Source organism: Perca flavescens, chromosome 19 (assembly GCF_004354835.1).
Source record: "Perca flavescens isolate YP-PL-M2 chromosome 19, PFLA_1.0, whole genome shotgun sequence".
Classification (NCBI taxonomy): Eukaryota; Metazoa; Chordata; class Actinopteri; order Perciformes; family Percidae; genus Perca; species Perca flavescens.
In genome coordinates this window covers 30,397,272-30,418,743 of record NC_041349.1, presented here as the reverse complement: position 1 = coordinate 30,418,743, position 21,472 = coordinate 30,397,272, and the positions used below count along the sequence as shown (strand labels likewise).

The 21,472-nt window shown below is 38.7% G+C and overlaps 1 protein-coding gene across 2 annotated transcripts in view; it reads right to left on the bottom strand.

Moving 5' to 3' along the window:
* The window catches only part of adam19a (ADAM metallopeptidase domain 19a), a 240,780-nt gene that overhangs the window by 128,701 nt on the left and 90,607 nt on the right, over positions 1–21,472 (bottom strand). For both annotated transcript variants that reach the window (XM_028564941.1, XM_028564942.1), the window contains exon 3: positions 6,384–6,460. In XM_028564941.1, the coding sequence (XP_028420742.1) occupies positions 6,384–6,460 (77 nt within the window). The remainder of the gene's footprint in view (positions 1–6,383; positions 6,461–21,472) is intronic.

The following is a 21,472-nucleotide window of genomic DNA, read 5'->3' as shown; positions in this document are numbered from 1 at the left end:
CTGCTTACAAGGAATAGATCTTTACTGCTCTGAAGTTCTACTGAAGAACTGTGAAAATAGCTACAGTACAAAGCTTTCACATTTTTCTTTGAGATTTTAAGAATTAAGTTCAGTCAATCCATTTTAATTTGACAGATGCACATAAAACTGTACTAAATATACAAATTTTCATGTATACCGTTTTGGCATACAAGAAATCGATGTATGATCGATGCAGCATGTGTGCCAATTAAACTTCATTAAGATGTTTAACAAAATAATTTAGGTACACTTAACCAAAGACTTTCTATAACTAAAGATAATGCATTACACGCTGCCTCAATGGCCGGAAACAGTACACACTTCCTGTCTCCAAAATGGCCTTGTTTGAAAGTGTAGTGAATGTTGTGTGGATGATATTTAGCATTACAAAAATAACATGACACTGACATTAGCTTATCTGTGTGGCCGGATCTCGCGAGAGTTTGTTGCTGAGAAAGACACAGGTCTCAAACAGAGTTCATTTTCTACTGGTGTGTCCGTCTGAAAAATTCCATTTTTGTGTCAGAATGTGTACTGACACAAGCCACATACTGTATGTGGCTTGTGAAAAATTGGTCCAATATTTACTTTGGTGACTATGGGGCGAAAGAATCACACAGATAGAGGAAATGACTCTGACGTCTCTAACTAGCTTTTGTGGAGCTGACAACCGTATCTCACGGGCTTCATCAGCTAATGGAAGGGGCTATGATTTCCCCCCCATATATGACCACATATTATCACATGACCCACATTACATACTAAGTTCTTGTGATAACAACTGAGCCAGCTCCATTTGCTGATGAAAACCATGACACCCAGTTGAAGGACGTGAAAAGTTTAGTGTTATGTCACACAGAAAGAAAATCCATATTCTATGTCATTCCTGACCAATATAAAAAACAAGAGAACTCTTCACATGGTCCATTTAGTATCTTTTTTTCAGACCCCTTGGCTCAAAAGCCAAATTTTTCTTGACCCGGGAAATATTTAGAGCTGCAAAGATTAATCGATTAGTTAGTTAGTATCAACAACTATTTTGATAATTGATTAATCAGCTTGAGTCATTTGTTATTTTGTGGACAAAATAAGACATTTGAGGACTTCATGTTGGGCTTTGGAAAACATTGATCAACATTTTTCACCATTCACTGACATGTTATAGTCCAAACAACTAATCGATTAATAGAGAAATAATCGTATGAAAATAATGTGGTATAGCAGGATGGCCAAACATGTGATTCACACACAAACCACACAACTATATCCTTTGTGTGTTCTCAGCCAGCACAGGCATGTCAAGCCTTACGTCAGCTGGGATTCCACACACACACACACACACACACACACACACACACACACACACACACGCCATGCTCAATCTATTTTCAGGATCTGTGTATAGGTCAGCTACCCCCCAGCACATTCCTTGCTCATTCTCTTTCCATCCATCTCTCCTTCTCCTCCCTTATGTCTGTTTAGCTGGCTTGAAATGAAGGAGTCCCACTTTGTCAGACCTCTCTATCAGTTTGATTAAACACTTTTCAGAAATGATTTACTTGTTTCACAAAATGCGGACAATTAAAGGTTAGAAAGAAGAACAAAAGATGACAGCCTCATAATGCAGCATCTTGAATTTCACTTGGGTAACTGACTCTAGTGTGCACTAATTATAAACCAGTCAGTTTAACCAGACTAAATGATGACTTAAATTACTTTTAACAACATATTTATGACAACATGGTACTTTTTTTTTTTACTGACTTTATAACGAGATATTTTCTATATTTTGCTTTGCAGTACAAAATATTTTTCATCCTTATATTAACGTTATATTATAACAAAATGCTTAGTTGTGATAACACATTTCCATCATAACAAGCTATTCTTTTTCATTTTAATCAGATCTTTGTTTAATAAACAGTACATCTTGTTTTATTACAACCAGATACATTTATTCCTCCTTTTATAAATGTAAAAGTAATTCAAACACCCTGGCCATGTCCCAGTCCTGTCTAGGGTTGGGCATCGTTTGGATTTTAACAATTCTGTTTCCAATTGCGATTCTTCCTTTCGATTCCGGTTCTTATCGATTCTCGATTCCAATTCTTTGACGGGTGGAGTTGCAACGGGTCACATGCCTATTTTCACAGTTTTATTTTGATTCAAAGGTGGTTTGCAGTTTTACAGGGCTTTTTCAACGTAAAATAAAGCCACACTAGAGCGCCGCTTACTGTGCTCCATGGCTGCAACACAACAAGCGCATGGCCGCTTCATAAACCAAAACTTGCGCATGTAAAATTTGGAACCGATGATCAGATTTGAAACCAAATCCTCCAAACGATTCCAATAAAGAAACAATTCCATTGGAATTGTAATTTTTTAAACGATTCCAAGTAGGAATTGGTTCTCGATGCCCAATCTCAGTACTGTCCCAGTGGAAGAGGCCCAGTAGATAAAATAAACTCAGTTTCCAGTAACATTCCCAGTAACTCCATACAAAGAGCAACTGCTTCCCTCTTTCTCTGACCTACATCCGCAGGTCCAGACCAAACTTGTGCGCTTCGCTGGGACTGCCGGTTTAAAATAAGCACAGACTCTGCCAGCTGGCTGTCCTGTATTACACAGTGTGGCTCAGTTTCTGTATCCTCTCCATTTCATTCATCACTGCCTGTCTGTTTCCTGTATGCCACCATTGTTTTAGGGATTTTTGTTTTTCTGTCAGCCTGCCTTACTGTCCTCCATTTGTCTCCTCTTACTCCAAGTCATCAATCTGTTTCCAAGCAACTGAAATCCTATGCGTCCAGTATGTGTACGCTGCCTTTGACTGACTCATTGACGCACCTCGCACTCGTTCTTAAATCACACACTTGCAGTACAATGCTTCCCACGTTCCTTCACAACAAACCAACGATCACTGTGACACAACTACTACAGCTGACAGCTGTGAGGGGTACTGAAAATATGATCATATGTGGAAAATAACATGTTAATACTGCCTATCCTGGAGTTAGGATCTCACCTGCAGATCATATTTGTATATTGTATTTTAATATATTTTATAATTATCAATAATACAAATATCCATCCTTATGCAGTATATTTAATCTATTGTGAGTGTTAAAATATTTATTTTTATAAAGGGGGGGAAATATCTTTCAGTGCTGTGTGATCATTTAAACCCTTTTCAATACAAGTCAACTTTGAATTGTTGCCTATTTGTATTTTAGAGCAGTGATATGTAGAGTATTATTCTGTGTGGTTTCAATATACTAACACCTATTTTGCAGAAAACTCTTAAAACAAATTGATTTGTATTGGATACAGGAGACTTTTAACATGAAATAAAAGACAAATCAAAATAACTTTTGCAAGGTATGATAATCTAAGACAAACATCTAAAAGGAACCTAATTATACAAACATTACATGTAGGTTTAAGGCTGTTGGAAAGCAGAATTCATAGTCATCATCATCAATCATTTACGTCACAAATTTGTTGTCCTAAACCATCAGTCTAGAGTTTATTGTATAATCCAGTATTCACCCTTGGCAGGGAATTTCAATCCATCCTTCTAAAACACTGGCACATAATTTAATCTGACCTTGTATTCAACAAATGTTTAACCACACAACCTTGGGTTGTTTACAAGAGAAATCTGAGAAATGTGCTAACCTTCCAACACTGACCCAGCTTCATTTTCTACAGACTATTCCTCACAGCAATTAAGATGTGGCAACATTAGATGTGGCAACTGCCCACAATGCATTTTCACACACAAAGACATTACTTTCAATCACCCACAAACAGGAAAATCTTTCAACACCAAAAACATGATTTTATCTATATGCTCAATGGCCATGTGGCCTACATCTGAAAAACTACCAGACCACACAAGAATCTCTGAGCACAGATCCAGAATTCCAAACCATGATATCATAAGCCCAGCGCCTGGCAACGCATTTTACAACAGCATCCCACAACGTTTCTTCTCTGGTCAAACTTCCCGTCGAGAAGGTGACACAAACTCCTTCTTACTCAAAAGAAAAGGCATTCTGGATCTACGCTCAGGACATGTTCCACAGCTCCTAAAGGGTCATTTCTATAGTGATTTTGTGTGTGTGTGTGTGTGTGTGTGTGTGTGTGTGTGTGTGTGTGTGTGTGTGTGTGTGTGTGTGTGTGTGTGTGTGTGTGTGTGTGTGAGTGGGCGGGTGCGTGTACATATGGAAGATTTGCCATATGTCTCTTGGGTTATAACTTGTTTTGCTCTGCCTCCCCATTGCTGTGGTATTGTTTATTGCCAGTCAGTATTACCACTTTTGTAGATAAGCAGAGTTTGGTTACATTTCCCTTTTTGTCTTCTAGTTATTACATGACATCATGCTGGTTCATACCTGATGCCCTGTAACTGTGATATTCAAGTTGTTCTGATAAAGTTCGAGGCACTCACAAGGTCTTTTGACCTGACAGACTGGTGTATTTCTTTGAAGCGTACTATGGAGCTTTGTACATATCTTCTGTGTATATTTGGTGTATAGACTTCATTCTGCATTATATGCTATTATATGTTGTTTATATACGCAGTCACACTTACTATGATTGTCTCAAATACTGTATGTATGTATTTATTTATCCAATATATTGTATGTTTTTGACTTGTCAAGTGTTCTGTCAGGTGACCTGGCCTAGAAGGTATTTGAGGGTCTGTCTCTGTATTACTGTACTGAAGAAGAGCTGGATGTCCATTTTCATTATAAGCTTTGCTCCTTACAATTCCACACTTAGTTATAACTAGGATTCCTAAACAAAATTGACATATGCACAGTCTAATGAGGGTCTATTTGGTCAGGAATCTCTGCTCTGATGAACAGTGCGGAGGTGTTCAGACATGTTCTCTCCACCTCGGGGCTTTACGAGCATGTTAAGTGGTCCACCTTGGGAGTCTCAGCACGTCTACGGCTAATGTGCACGCACCAGCCTGAGCTCCCCGTAATGTTATCACAGGAACATCATAACCTCTGCTGGCCTTGAACCCTGTTCCACGTGCCCTCTCTGGAACTCAGCGCTCATTCTGATTAGCACCGCTTCTCTTTGTGCCCTGAGGTGACTCACTCATATATCTCCTGCTCCCATTACAAAGAAGCAAATAGATAAATCTATGATTCAAGAGCATGTCATATTTATCTCTCATGAGGCAAATATTGAAAGCTTCCAGTTGCATTGGTTGAATCCATGACTTAACTTTCACGGTCATTGGCGAGTAAAACGTGAATTATACTAGACGCATCCAAGGTGGCGCGTCTCTCACTGGGTCTCTTACTGGGTAAAGATGAGCTCTTTTATGGTGAATGAAAGGCTTGATCCGACAAAGTAGGTCATCGAAGCAAATCGAAGCATTGACGGCAGTGCTGCTGCCAGTGCTGCCGTTGTTAACCTTTTTCATCTTCTTCTAGTCCGTAGAAAGAGCAACGCCGGTAGCCTTTGCTCATTAGCGCCACCGCTGTTCAGGAGAAGACTGCAACTAGTGCCGCGAGCACCAGCGCGGGTATAAATAGTCATGCCGATCTCATGACGTCACATTTGCACGCGCCAGCTGGGCTGCGTCCAGTGTAAAAGAGCCTTTACTGTCCATGACCCCCTAAATAATGTGCCTGATGGAACGTTAGCTTTCTGTTTCAGCAGCAGTGCTTCCTAGAGCTGTGCGTGTTGACCAGTTGACCTCGCAAAATTCCTCAACATATTGTTTTTATAATAAGAGCTCAAACCTTGTTGCTTCAGGGTTATTGAGCTACCACCTGTATTTCACTAAGCACATAAATTAGAGCTGTCAACCTTTCCTTTCTCAAATTTCATTCATTATTTTTGAAATATTAGAATTATATTACAATATTTAATGTTAAAATTTAGCCTATTATTAATTTTTTCTACACTACTCAGGCTAATGCATGTTGGTTGGTTGGTTGTTTTACCTTCTGTCCACTAGAGCAACTTAGGGTTAGCATTATTATTATTATTACAACATTAGCCAACACACAAATAAGATAAAAAACACACATTTGAATAGTAATTTCAGGATTCGATTAGTATTTTATTTTTATACGCATTATATTCAACTTCCGGAATTTGTTCCAACAGCCCTTACATCCGTATCCTAAAGCCACCCATTCAATCTTTTATATGTTTTCAAGATTTGGAAACATTTAGTAATCTTGTAGTAATGCGCAGAGCGTTGTGGTATCCCACTCTATTATTACTACCCTCTACATTATCTATCTCCCAATTAGTTTTGCATATCAGGTGGAAGACAGAGGTTATTAAAGGTGCCGAGGCAGTAAAGATGGTACGATTGAAGGAATACTCACTAATTACGTTCCACTTGTAGCACCAGTTGGAGGTCATTGGATGAGAGTGCTATTTCCCCTCTGACTGGGTATTCTTCCTGTCGGGTTGAGAAGAGAGAGCAGATCAGGTCATTCCAGGAGAAGAACTCACCAGGAACATTTGGCTTAAAGTGCATTCAAAAGCTTCAAAGTGCATTTACAGCACCATTTTGACTGAGTGTTCAGCCTGCAGGTAACACAGTCAACAAGTTGCCCAAAGGCAGTCAATTTCAAGGTGAGTCGCCATGGAACCTGAGCAGAAAATAAATGCATTTGACACATCTATTCCCTAAAATGAGAAAAAATGATTTCCTGGTATATTGCAGAGACATGGGAATACATGTTCACACTTCTGATTAGGGCTGTAAATAACCTTTTTTTTCTTTATTGACTAATCTGCCAAATTTGTCTCAATGTAAAGAGATGGTAAAACAATACCTAATTTCTCAGAGCCCAAGGTAATGTCTACAGTTGCTTGGTTTGTACAAGCACAATTTTCAAGAATATACAATTTAATTATAGAAAAGTAGCAAATCTTTGTTACTTTTGCTTGAAAAAAAAATGTATTATTAATAAATTTTTCGAGGCACATCATGTCCAAAAAAATATATTTGAACTGCCTGTATTTCACATATAGAAAATTTGTGTGTTCAACAAGGCAAGCCAGTTTTATTTGTATAGCACATTTTAGCAACAAGGCAATTGGAAGTGCTTTACATAAAACATTAAAGACCAGTTAAAAACATTTAAAAACATCCGTTAAAGAGAATATAAAAACAGCTCAAACAGAATAAGACAGGTGTGAAATACAGAAATAAAAATGCAGTGTAAGAAATGTAAAATTCGATATTCAAAACCCTTATATCTGATATAAAAAATACTTTGAGGACGACACAAGGGTTAAATTATAGTTAATTATAGAGTTATACATTTTCATTCTTTTTATTCACATTTGAGCCATAGTCTCCTTGTTATAGATAATTTAATGTGATCCTGAATTGTGAAGCACTTTTTAAAGTCTAGTTTCAACATAAACACTATGAATGAATCATTGACCATTTTTCTGACATTTAATATAAAAATGATGATGGGCATTTCACGATAATGGTTTGCAGAAACGTGATGAATTAGTGGTAGGACACTACAAATAGCAGCCGTGCGTAATAACAGCTGCTTTGGCACAGTTGGAGAACCTCTCCATTGCGTCAGTGAAACTGCACTTCTTCTTGGCCGTATTTCTCATTGACAGGTCTAATGAGTGGCGTGGAGTGGAGCGGGCAACAGTATCAATATGCAAACGACGTTAATGATATTTCTACATCCATTTATGGTTCACTGTGGTAGTGGAAATAAGGCTTCCAATGACTTATGGTGCTTACCCACTGCTAGTACCAGCTCTACACTACTCGGCTCGACTCGACTCGGTGCCCCATCCTCTATTTTCCATTGCAGATTTAGCGTGGCTGGTCGTCATAGCGATGCCACAGCAAACTGTCGTGAACTAACGCAACACACACACAGAAGGTCTAAAGTGTGTTGTTTTTTACTCTTGGCAAGAAAAATTTTGTTTAAAAAGAAGCTGGAGGCAGCAAAAAAAAAAAAAAAAACGCTGGCTAAACTATTTAAAACTTGTGGGTTTGTTCAGGACAGCAGGTACCATGTAATTAAAAATATAATAATAAATAACTGTTAGTTACAGCCCTATATGCAAGCTGACTGCTCATTCACTGAGCAGCTAACTGCAGCACTAAAGAACAGCTTTAGGCACGTAAACAATCTTGGCATCATCACTTTTTGAATTCTGATGTTTTTGCTGATGGAGTAACAGCAGTTCTGCAAAATAATACTGATCCTAAGAAAGTTGTGAATCCCGCTAGCAAGAAAACAAGATGAAGAGATTAAACCACAGCTCAAGGCCCACCTCTTTCCCCTGGCTTTTGAAGTTACTTAAATTGCCACGACGTGGCCTTATATAATGATTTTTTATTAGTTTCATTGACCTTTTTTTTATCCCTGCCTGGGTATATGTGATTTATATGTATATACGATAAATGATTTTGTTGTATGCTGTTGACCTGTTATTCTGCCTATGGTTGTAAAGCACTTTGGTCAGCTAACATTGTTTTAAATAATAATAAGAAATAAATTTTACTTGGCATGACGTTACTTTGTTTCCACTTTAAAGAACAAGAACAATTGGCAATGACATTATTCATTCCCTGAACTAGTAAAACAAAATGTAGTGTTAGACTGCTTTTCCACAAACAGGGTTTGCTTTTAGAGTGTGACTCTCTGTCGGAATTATTTGAAGTGACATAGGATGTCTGCTAACCGTATAGTGTTATACATGCTGAGATCAAAGACGGGGTGGTGTGTTCAATGCCAGTAAGAGCATGTGGCCATTCAGTAAACCTTATGTGCCAAATTGTGTGTTCTGTCAGTCACCAGCAGCTGCTGTCTTGTCACATTTAAATCCTGTAGTGTAATCATGGGTAAACCAATTCCCATATTGGAGACATTTAAACTCCAATGGGCTACTATTGTCAACCATGTTGGCAAAATCAATAGATTGACTCATATGACACCTGAAGACATACTTGAGCCTATACAGTACCCATGCGGTACAAATTACATATTAGATAGTCCAACATTTTTAAATGAGTTTCAATTTACCTTCTGTGCTCTAAAAGGTATTTCTCTTTGTGATCAAAAAAATAATTTGTTTGGAACTGATTTTTTATTCTTTCTATCTCTTTTTCATCTCTTTTTTTCTAGTATTGCATCACTGAGCACCTGCAGCTCCATAAAGACACTATTATATTATCTATGAATTACAGTGAAGTGGTTCTGTTCCTCTTGAGTCAAAACAGTAGGATTTAGCGGAACCTCATTTAGCAGTATATCAGTCTTCTTTCAGATTATTGGAAAAAGAGACATTTAGATGTTTATTCTACCCCACTTTGTCTATTTGCGCCTGTAAACTTATCCTAAATTCACCAAAAGTTAGCATTTGATAATGCGTCATTTGCATATTTTAAAATAATATTTCAGAAAATGTTGTCTTAAAAAGATATGTCTTAATGTATACACCAAAACCAAAACTTCCCAGTTTCATTCCTATCTATATTCTGAAGGTTTTTTCAGAATGGGGAGAGGTGGCGCTCTGCCAATGCTTTTTCTTCTGATTGACCTATGTCAAAATTTAGCCACTGACAGGCTTAGATTAATATTCTAAGTGTCTGACAACATTATGGAAAGGATCCCTACAGAAATAGACCTTTAAAACCTCTTTGAGACCTTTCTGTTTAACCAGAAACAGCTCTGATGTTGCTAGCGCTAAACCCACCAGACTCCATTTAAAAGAACAATACTTTTAACGTGTAACATATTTATTATTATTATTATTTATATTAAGTATAAATTACTGATTTACATGTGAACATGTAAATCAGTAATTTATTTAAACCAAAATTAGAGTTGTGATGGTTGGAAAAGTAGAAAGACGACCCAACACGGCTTTTCATAGTTTTATTTTGTTTCTGTCGACTTTGAATGAAGTGTATTTTACGATGCTAAAATTACTGTTTATTTACATGGAATCTTGTGGGTTTAGAGAACACAATTTTGTGGATGTTTTTATGTTTAAAAGCCTATGTTTTTACTCTTTAACAGAAAGGTCGACCTCCTTAGAAATCCTTTCCATAATGTTGTCAGACACTTATAATAATCTGAGTCTGTCAGCGGCGAAACAAGCACTTTTGTGAAGGTAAATACAAGCTTGACAGTTGCCCTATTAACTTACATTGTAGCTTGTTTAGCCACTACCAACTGCAGCGATCTTTCTCATAGTGTGTTCCATTTACCCCGGAACTCAGAAGACGGAGCTGGGAATGACGTCACACACACGTTGAATGTGTTCCATTTACAAGTCGGATTTTCATTGTTTTCATTAGCTCTAGCAATACCAGTTGATAACGACGCATTACGCTGTTTTTTTTGTGCATACAAACAGCGTAACAACATGTCCACGTTTAGAGACTGTCAACGGTTTTCCAGCATTGTTTTTGTTTGGCCGAAGGGTTACACAGCACTCCTGTGCCTATGTATATTTAATACCAACTACTATATGTTGTTAATATGGGGAGTTCTTTCACACCGATTTAGAACTTCTTTTTTGATAAATGACTGTTGTAAAAGGAAAAACAGCCCCAAGGACTTAAGGTCAAACCCTACAAAGTAATGTAGTTTTTAAAAAGTAACCTCTCTTTATTGAAGTCTGAGTGTAGAGAAATAATTTACTGCATCGCAATATAACCATCAAGTGGAATTAACTGAGAGATGTCAGGGCTTATCTGTATTCACTCTTCTATATCCCATCTCTGAGCAAGGCTCCAAACAAAACAACCCATTGTGAATTCAAGACCATTCTTTCCCACATCATTAAACTTGTCATTCCAACACCAAGTGACACATTCTCAGCAGATGCACTTCCACTTCTTTTGCTTCATTTTCAGCAGTTAAGTTGTGAAACTTCCCCAGCTCCAGCTGAAAGACCTCGATAGGTCACAATGGGTGGTGAGTGGGAAGTGAGAAAAGTGAGACAAAGTGAAAAGGGAGAGCACTGGTGACAGCCCGTAGTAAGAGTTTGAGGATTTACATAGCGGAAGGAGGAAGGTAGGGAAGTGTGAACTGTCAAGAAGGCAATAAACTAAACAAAAAGAGGTCTTAAATGCCTCAGTATGCTTCAAACAAAGTGCTTGTTGGATCATCTTACAGTGTCTGAGACTCCTTTGCGATGGGGGCTGTGTCTGACAATTGTTTTTAACTTTCCGACACAATCATTCATTATGCATTCTTTACATAACTACCTTATTCACCTTTTGTGTGTACAACAGAGTGCAAAACCACTTATGCTTCAGAACACCTTGGACAAGGAGAGGTCTTAAGGGCCTTAGTATGCTTCAACCTAGAGCTGGGCGATATATCGATGTTACATCGATATCGTGATACAAGACTAGATATTGTCTTAGATTTTGGATATCGTAATATCGTGATATGACATAAGTGTTGTCTTTTCCTGGTTTTAAAGGCTGCATTACAGTAAAGTGATGTAATGTTCTGAACATACCAGACTGTTGTAACTGTTTGATTATTTGCCTTTACCCACTTAGTCATTATATCCACATTACTGATGATTATTTATCTAAACTCTCATTGTGTAAATATTTTGTGAAAGCACCAATGGTCAACACTACAATATCGTTACGGTATCGATATCGAGGTATTGGTAAAAAATATCGTGATATTTGATTTTCTCCATATCGCCCAGCCCTACTTCAACCTTTTGTCACTTTTGCATGCACAACTGTGTGCAAGGCCATAAATGCTTTTAAGATAACAGTCTAAAATTGCGTAATTCCAGATATAAATTTCCCCCCCAATCTCTGTCTGGGGATACAGATTTGTGTCATTTGACCACACCTGAAGGCAAAGGTGTTAATACTGATTCCTAATGGCCAACCTGGAAAAAACTGGAAAAAGGCCTGCTGTTATAGCCTCCTCTTGGCTACATCCCACTGCCTCCCCAATCTCAATCAAATTCCGTGGCTTTTCACTACACTTCAAGGTTGGCCAGAAATAGGTTTTAAACACTTTTTGGCATACAACCTAGTTGGTTAGAAGCATACTGGCATTAAGGCAGAGGAAATTTTCTCGCTCAAACTATCCAATGACCAGTTACTTTGTTTTGTCGAAAAGCATCTCTATTTCCTTTTCCACTTCACTGCCTTTTTTCTTCTTCAAAATGATTGGTTCAGAGGCTTGGCTTACTGAGTTTGTTGTGGTGTATCTGCACATTTACTGATCAAACGGCATCCAAATCCTCACATTCCCTCAGCCACATTTGTCGATCTTTTACAGCAGCCACTGGTGTTTGTGCTCTGTGTGATTTGGGCTGCTTCTCCTGATTTCGCGAGGTTATGGTTATAGAGCTTTAATCTTCATCCTGCACCCCCACTGGCTTAAAGAGCAAATAAATGTGCAATGTAAAGCTGCATCAAGCATACGCAAATTTAAACTGTGTGTAGTGACATGTTTGATCATGTTTCAGTGTCAGTCAATTTGGATTAAGTTAGTATACCATATCCTAGAGGATATGGTGGAAGATGAAAAATGGGCGAGAAAGAGGGATGGAGAGTTTAAGAAGTCACTGGATAACAAGCTAGAAAAGTCCTGTTCAAGAGGCTCACTAGATGAAAAGACAGTTGGAGAGACACTAACATACACTGAAGGAGAAACAAAAGGCGAGACAACAAAGACACAGGAAAAGACAAATCGATGGTGAGGAACAACAGGAAAGTAGAAAAGAGGAAGCCAAAGAGACAACACAAGAAAGGACAGCTGTTGAATTTGGCTGTGCCACTGATGCTTATCTGCTTGGGACTGTGGATAGACATGGAGAGGGATAAAGACAGCAGCATCAATGTATCAGATGGAACTCCAAGCTTGGACCCTTTCTGTGCTCCAGTGAAGCAGAGCTAACACACACTTTGCCAGAGGAGGGCTTATTAGATGGATCAAAGCTTGTCTAATCTACATGCTAAGAATATCATGAGAGGGCCCTGACAATCCTCTCTTTTCTCCTGAGAGGCAGTGATTATCATAAAGGGTTATGAACAGTAAACATACAAAGATGTGACGATGTATGTGCTTTTTAGTTCTTTGATGTGACTGTGCGTTGCCACAGTTACAATAACTATGCTCTATTACGGCTCATCTCATACATTACAAGATGCCAGGCAACAGTTGTTTAGAAGCAGTTAAAGCGTATTCATTTAATGACACAAGAACCTACTTAAAAGCTGCAATTTTGCACAATGGCTGCACCTAAATGGCACAACGAGACCTTAGATAATTTTGATTTAATACAACCTGGGTCTTGTTTTCATAGGTTTGGCCAACATTTCTACTGATTATGAGTGCAGTTACCAAATAAATACTTGAGACCTGAGAAGATTGTGACATTAAACTTGGTGAAGTCAGAAGTAGGAGGTCAGACAGGTTGGAAACATGTTGACAGTTTATCTAGATTATCTAAACCACTTTATTGAGAGCACCTGAAATGTCGCTAATAGTTTGTCACTGCACAGGAAAACTGTGTGCACACAACTATGGCAAGTAGGTCAAACTGGAAGCAATAAATGGGTCTTTAAACTGGAGTTTTACTACAGACAGTTTGTGTAATAGATTTACCCCATGCCTTTGTTTACTCTTCAAAATACATTTGGCTAATCTGGGAGTGTGTTTGTTGTGTGACTCATGTCAGCATTTAGCCTTAATGAGTACAATGTTACCACTACAGTTTTATAAAACCAGAATTTACCTTAAATGATGTTGGTAAAACAAAATTCTGGATCTCATTCTTAAAGAAATCCCTCTGTAGCATGTATAGGATTTGTTTAGCAGTTTAAATAGGTGGGGTGTGCTTATTAATAGCCATAAAGAAACTCAATCAGAGCTTTGTAGGTGGATTTAAGAATGAGGATGCCATCTTTCTTTATAGTGAGCTAGCTACCTAGCTATATCTAGAGCCTTCGGCTACCAAGCTCCTCTAGTGCGGAGGCAGACAGATCTCCACATTTAGAGTAAGCTTAAAACTCTCCTCTTTGATAAAGCTTATAGTTCAGGGTTCATACACATTTTAACCAATACTTTTCCATGACTTTTGTCATGTTGGCTGAGTCCTGCAGCGGCGCGGGTTTGAATCCGACCCGCTGCCCTTTGCTGCGCGTCATCCCCCATCTCTCTTCCCCTTTCCGATCTATCCAATGTCAATAAAGGGAGAAAAAAAAAAACTTACGAACCCTGATAGATAGTGTAGGCTCAGCTGCTATAGGTTTAGTCTGCCAAGGGACTTCATGAGCTCCTCTCTCCTCCTCTCTTTTTCAATCTGTGTGCATTCATGTCCCATTAATGCATGTTACTACCTTAGCTTCTTCCACAGAGTCCTTTTATTTCTTGGCTCGCAGATTTTCTTGGATTGTGGTGGCACCTGCATTTTATCTACACCTGCTGTTACTATAATTGCCGCTGTTCATCATGTCATTCCAATATACCCACTGCTATAAGTATTATGAATCATATTTCTATAATTATTACTATATAGATATATAGTAGGTATTATGTAAGTAAAGTGCATTTCTTTCTCTCTCTCTCTCTCTCTCTCTCTCTCTCCCTCTCTCTCGTGTCCAGATATGTTATGATTTGACAGTATGAATACAATTTAATTGAATTGAAACAACTTTCCCCTCTGTCTTTGGGATGACAAGGGATGTGCTTTTTTGGCTTCTTTGAATACCAGTAACATTTGATTGGTATAACACGCACAATAAAAGCAGTGGACCGTTTCTTTAAGTTTCATCATTTTGCAAAGGAGATTGTTTTTTACTGACTGAAACCTGAACTGAGTTTGGTTGATTCTATATCCTATTTGTATCAAATCAAAAGAAGTTCACATAAACTATTCAGTTGTAATCATATCCTGAATACACTCAGGTAAGTTACATTGTAATAAAGTACATGTGGAAAAGGTTTTGTCCAGCCTGGTCTAACATAATTCTGTGAAATGAGCACGAACTGTTAACAGCTCATTACGTGGTGGTGGTACGGAATGTATGAAAATTCCATGTGGCCACCACGGAAAACAATGCCAAAGTAAAGTACATGAGAAGATGACGTAGCATTAAGAGCGACTACGCTAGCGAGTAGTATGAAAGGGGTTTGGTTGGGGGTGGTGGATGGGTCAAACACAGGACTTTCACCCAGGAGACCGGGGATCGTGTTTTACTAAATGCAGCCGTCCCGTTCTTCTTTTACTAAACTCAACCGTCGGGTTGTTGTCCCGTGTCCCGATATTGTTTTCCTAACCGTCCGTTGTTGTTTTCCTAAACCCAACTGTCCCGTTGTCCCGCCACAACCTTTTCCTTAACTTAAGAGGCTGTGTTCATTTCATAGAATTCTTCCGTGGGCCCATCACGGAAATTTAAGGGGCCGTGTTCATTTCACGGAATTCTTCCGTGGGCCCATCACAAAATTTTAAGGGGCCGTGTTAATTTCACAAAATTCTTCCGTGGGCCCATCACGGAATTTTCGGCAATTCCGTGAAACTGCCACAGATTCTGTTAGATCAGGTTGGTTTTGTCAATGCCATGTTTATTGAGAAAGCACATGTTCAATCACATATCTGCTAACACCCATATATTGAAAAGTAAATAAAAGAAGAAAAAAAAGTTCCAGGATGGAGCTTTCCAGTTGCAGTGATGACTGACTGTGAACCATTCAGTACTTCCTTTTATGACTGTTTTTCTTATCGAAGTAGGCCATGAAATTGTTAAAGGAGCTACAGTCGTCTTTGGTGCAATTTCTCCCTATCAGTCAAGCAGTGTGGAGAAGGGCCAGGAAAGGTGTGAGTGGACAGAGCTTTACAGGAGAAGGCAATCACATCTGAGACCTGAGAGGGCTTGGAGAGCGAGGAGGACGGAGTAATGCTGAGGATGGTGGAAGAGGTAAGAGAAGGCTTGGAGAGCGAGGAGGACGGAGTAATGCTGAGGATGGTGGAAGAGGTAAGAGAAGGCTTGGAGAGCGAGGAGGACGGAGTAATGCTGAGGATGGTGGAAGAGGTAAGAGAAGGCTTGGAGAGCGAGGAGGACGGAGTAATGCTGAGGATGGTGGAAGAGGTATAAGAGCTGAGGCAGGGACGCCGGCTGCGCTCTGCTGGGGATGAGGTTGATATGTTGCAGAAGAAATTGTGCCCTGAATAACCGTTTCCTCTGGTACTGAGTGAGTGTGTATGTTCGTATGCAACTCGCTAAATGACATTAAGAGTCTCTATAATTAATCTATGTCAAATGTGCGTCAAAGCTGCTAAAATTAAACAAGTCTTGTCCTGAGAGGAGAGGAGCGTGGAGAGTTGGCAGTGGGGGGTGGATGGATACGGGCACATACGACGAGGTACTTATTACTGTTCCCTTCAATCCCCCACAGAGCCAAAATGGGGTGTCGACAGCTTCCAATGATCAGACCGAAAAGGTAATGGGAACAAGGTATCAGTGCAACAAAATACCCATGACAATAATTTTGGTAATTTTGAAAATTCATGTAAAGAGGCACTGCAATTCCTGAGAAAAAACTTTGATTAATGATACATGACAGTGTCCATCCGAGCAACTGTGCTCCTGTGAGTGTGTGCGACCACTCTCTCTGCTTTGGCTTCGGTCCTCAAGCCTTCCACTTTTTAAAAATAATTCCCATACTGGATGAAAGACTCAGATTCTACCATGTAAAATGCTGCAATATACATTACATTTGTATTGTAGCAAAAGTCTACTTACACCAAGTAATGGCAGCATTTGCAGTCAACACTAGTTCTGAAGCACAAACATACATGGCTCCAAGCTTGAAGCCATAAGCTGTTTAATTTATAAGGGCATGTACCTGCCGTTAAAAAAAAAAAATTAAGAAAGATACTGCCCTAGGATTCTTTTTGACCATATACTATATGTGACTGCGGCTTATCCATGATTTCCACCAATGCTCATGTCCCAACTTTTCAGCTGTAATCTCAGCTGCTATTGTTACAGCCAAGTCTACGTCTGATGTTGAGATAATGATGTTTAACCTACAAAGGTCTTGGGTTTGTTCAGTAAATGCTGCTAAAAACAACAATACTAAGGAAACAGTGTTTTGTTGGAGTGGCAGTACAAATTTTTTCTGGGGCATTTTAGATTCAGTACTTGAATTGAGGAAATAATTATATCTATTGTATTTTACATGTATTTACTGAGATCGAATATACTTTTATTTATGAGCCAGTAAAAACATAAAATCCCTAAATTGAATTATATATAATGGGCTTTGAACCACAGTGTGTGTTGTTACAAATGAATCTGTGTCATACACACCCCAACTGCGTATATACTGTACACACCTTCTAACCTATCTACCTTGTACCTCTCTTTTTACAATACGTACAGCAGTATATCACAATTGATTTGCTAGTAATATAGGCTAATAACAAAAAGGCCTCACGTTGTCCAGTCAGACAAAAGGAAAAGTTGAACTTGAACTGAGCAAAAACAATAGCACATCTTAGCTTCATTATCCAACAAACAGCCATCAGATATCTATTTCCATTATGATGGTGGTTATGAGGTTGGTCAGGATCTTCTGGCTCTGATGCCACCTCACGCTGTGATAGACATGGTATCCAGGCTAATCACATGCATCGCAGCACCCACATCCAGTCTATGAATTTGTATCTTAGAATTTCCCATGCAACAAACAACAAAAAATAACTAACTTAATTACTACCAAATCCATCTAAGAAGGAATTCAGAAATGCGTGTTATTGTGATGGCACAGCTGGATATTTGTGTCAACCAAAAAGGACCACCCAGGCAGTTCCAGTCTTTGTAACTTTCGGTCACATAGATGACATCCATGCAGGGGACAGAAAAGAAAAAGAAGCCATAATCAGTGATTGAGAAAAGACAGTTCAGGGACATGTCCCTGCAAGCTGCTCTGAAAGAAAATTATTAAATTAAATGATTAAATTCTCACAAAGCTACGATGGAATGTAGATTAGAATACAGTCGAAGAAGAGGAGCTTACACATAGTTTCTCTTTTTTGAATAAGTCCATACTCTGCCTCTGCTCTGACCGTGACCACACATAACTGCAGTCTATGCCACATAACAAAACTGCAGCAGGACATGACAGCCAGTGAGATTGCAGCTGAACTGCTGGGGAGACTGCACTGTACATTCCCTGTTGGACAGAATGTTTTTTTAATTCTAAGGTAATTCTTTGAGTAAGATGTGAAATAACATTTCTTACAGGTTTCCATTGTTGACTATATCATTTCAATACTGGCCAGATGGACCAATCATTACTAGGGAAGTCCCGATCACCTATCTTGGCCCGCAATCCAGATCTGATTTTAATTTTTTTTTTATATCTGCCGATACCGAGTCCCAATCCGATAATTGTATTTGCTCAGATAACAGAGCTGCACACCGTTTTTTTTGTTTACAAAAATAACTTAGTAAACAAAGTAACAAAAATATGTCTTAATACATACATTTAACTTAGGGCAGCAAATGAGTCTTTTCTCTCAACACCAAAACCAAACTTAGTGACGCATCTTGCGTTTAATAGTCAATCTTTGACTTTCTTCTCATGTTTAACTCCGATGTTGGCTCCATGAAATAACAGCCTGGTGTTATGGTTTCCTGATCGAATCACGGAAGAAGTGTGGAGAATTAGAGTAATCCGCTTCTGTAAAACGGATGACAGACTTTTTTACTCACTGCCAAGGGCTGGCAAGCTACGAGACACTCGCTGAAAGGACACTGGAGAGTGGGCGCACGCCATCTTGGTTTTTTTGCCGGAATCCAGGCAGTCTGTGGCCCAGGGCATGCATGATTAAAGGCAACCATGATTACAATTATGATCAGGATTGGTACATCCTAATCATCACCAAGATGGATTAGTTTCAGGCAACTTGGAGATGAATCGATACTCTGAATCAGATGAAGCAGCTTCAAGTTCATTCACAATGTCCTAAGAATATTATAGAAATGCATATGATAACTGTATGTTAAACCTCCATTGATCCATTATAGGGAATAGTTGCCAATTTACCTGATCTGCATTTTCACTTGACTGTGGGACAAAACCAAAGCCCTTGAAGGAAATTTATGCAAACATTGAGCACATGGAAACTCAACACATGAAGGCCACACAGAAATGCCCTAGCTCCATCAGGGTTCTTGCACCATTTTAAAAGTAAAATGTAATGTTTTTTAAGACATTTTTAAGACCTCAACAAATATAATTAAAAAAAATTTCATAACAATTTCTTTGGAATACTCAATTTATTGCCTCCTACAATGGAAATCAAAACTTAAAGTTTTCCATTTGTTATCAATTATGTGCAATGTGTAAACTCTGGAAAAATACTTTTTCATGAGACATTTTTTTCAAATTAGGAGACCATATAATAACTAACAATAACATTTCCAACACTGTTTGGCCAATATAGATGTAAACACAATCACATTTTTTTTTCATTTTGTTCCTTTGTTATGCAGAACAGAGCCAACATAACATACATAAGTTGGATTACACTAAACAACACAATGCATTGCATGAAGGAACCATATAATACTACTAATAATAATACTTCCAACACTTAAAGCAGTCTCCATCATAAATAAGGCTTAATAATGAAAGCCCTCAAAACAGCCTGTCCCAAGCCAAAAAGTTGACAAATAATGTACATGACTCTTAAAGGGGCTTGGTCCCCGGGCCAGATGTGGTCCAGAAACTACTACATGTTTGTTGCTGGTTCCAATGTTGACTCTGGAGGAAGAAATGACACACACACACACATCCATTAATGCCAAACCAAAACACTTTGAGTAAGCAAACTTTTCTTAATATTATATGATCTTAATATTATATTAATATCTATCTATCGCCCTTAGTTGAAATATATATATATATATATGTAACAGAATTGGCTATGTAATTCAATGGGTCACAGAATGCTAGGCCTGATATAGTTCATTCATTCAATAGATGAATCGACGCTGGCGTTGAATGAGCTAACACTCAAAATAACTCCAAATCATTGGATTAGCTATAGTGCACTGGAGCAGTTATAATAATAAAACAAGATAATTAATTAAATTTACACAATGAGATCGCACTCATCTAGCCTATTTGTGATAACATATCAGAATGTTTTCTGATAGCCTATCATCACAAACGATCTAATTGTTATATTAAAATACAATTCTTCTTGACATTTACAACAGCTTCTAAATGTAATACAATCTCCGGCAGAGTCCTAGAATTTAACCGCCAAAACTTTTTTTTTCAGGCGGCTGAGTTCCATAATTCTCGTTGTGGCCCGACTGTGACAAAATGAACTCGGGCCGATGGTAAAAATACACAGCTACACCGAGTACGGAACTGACACTAGTAAAACTGCTTCTAGCCGACACTGGCCCATTAATAAAACGCCGTATTTGAGCCAGTGCGAGTAAAACTGCTTTTAGCCGACACTGGCCCATTAATAAAACGCCGTATTTGAGCCAGCGCGAGTAAAACTGCTTTTAGCCGACACTGGCCCATTAATAATACGCCGTATTTGAGCCAGCGCGAGTAAAACTGCTTTTAACCGACACTGGCCCATTAATAATACGCCGTATTTGAGCCAGCGCGAGTAAAACTGCTTTTAACCGACACTGGCCCATTAATAATACGCCGTATTTGAGCCAGCGCGAGTAAAACTGCTTTAAGCCGACACTGGCTCTTCATAATAAGCCGTATATCAGCCAGAAGTGTTGTGTACACAGTCGGCACGACTCTGGCCCATTATCTTTACTCCGATGCCGACACTGAGCCGACAGTAGCGCTTTTCAGCCGGAATCGGCCCAAATGTGCTTGCTATCTGGGAGGTTATATAAGTGACGTGACGAAATTCAAACTGTAAATATACTGTAATTACGCCGAAAATGAAGCTAACTAGGCTACAATCTGTACACAGGATTGAAGGGACAGTCGCAGCTAACGGAACCCCTAGCTAGTGTTCACAAAAATTCATTAAATTGAAATCTGACACCATTGTTAGCTTTGTAAGACCTTGGGATAGCTGTGATATAAGTGCCGTGACGAAATTCAAACTGTAAATATAGCTACTAGTTCAACATACTAGTTATGCCGAAAGTGTAGCTAGCTAGCAGCGATCTTTTCCCATTGTATTGAATGGGACATATAGCTAGCTAGCTGCTCCTCCTAACAAAACGCCTATTGTTCATAAAAATGCCTTACACTGAAAACGGACACATTGTTAGCTTTGTAAGACCTTGGGGTAGCTGGGATATAGGTGCAGTGACAAAATTCAAACTGTAAATATATTATAGTTATGCCAAAAGTGTAGCTAGCTAGCTGCGATATTTCCCCATTGTATTCAATGGGACATATAGCTAGCTAGCTGCTCCTCCTAA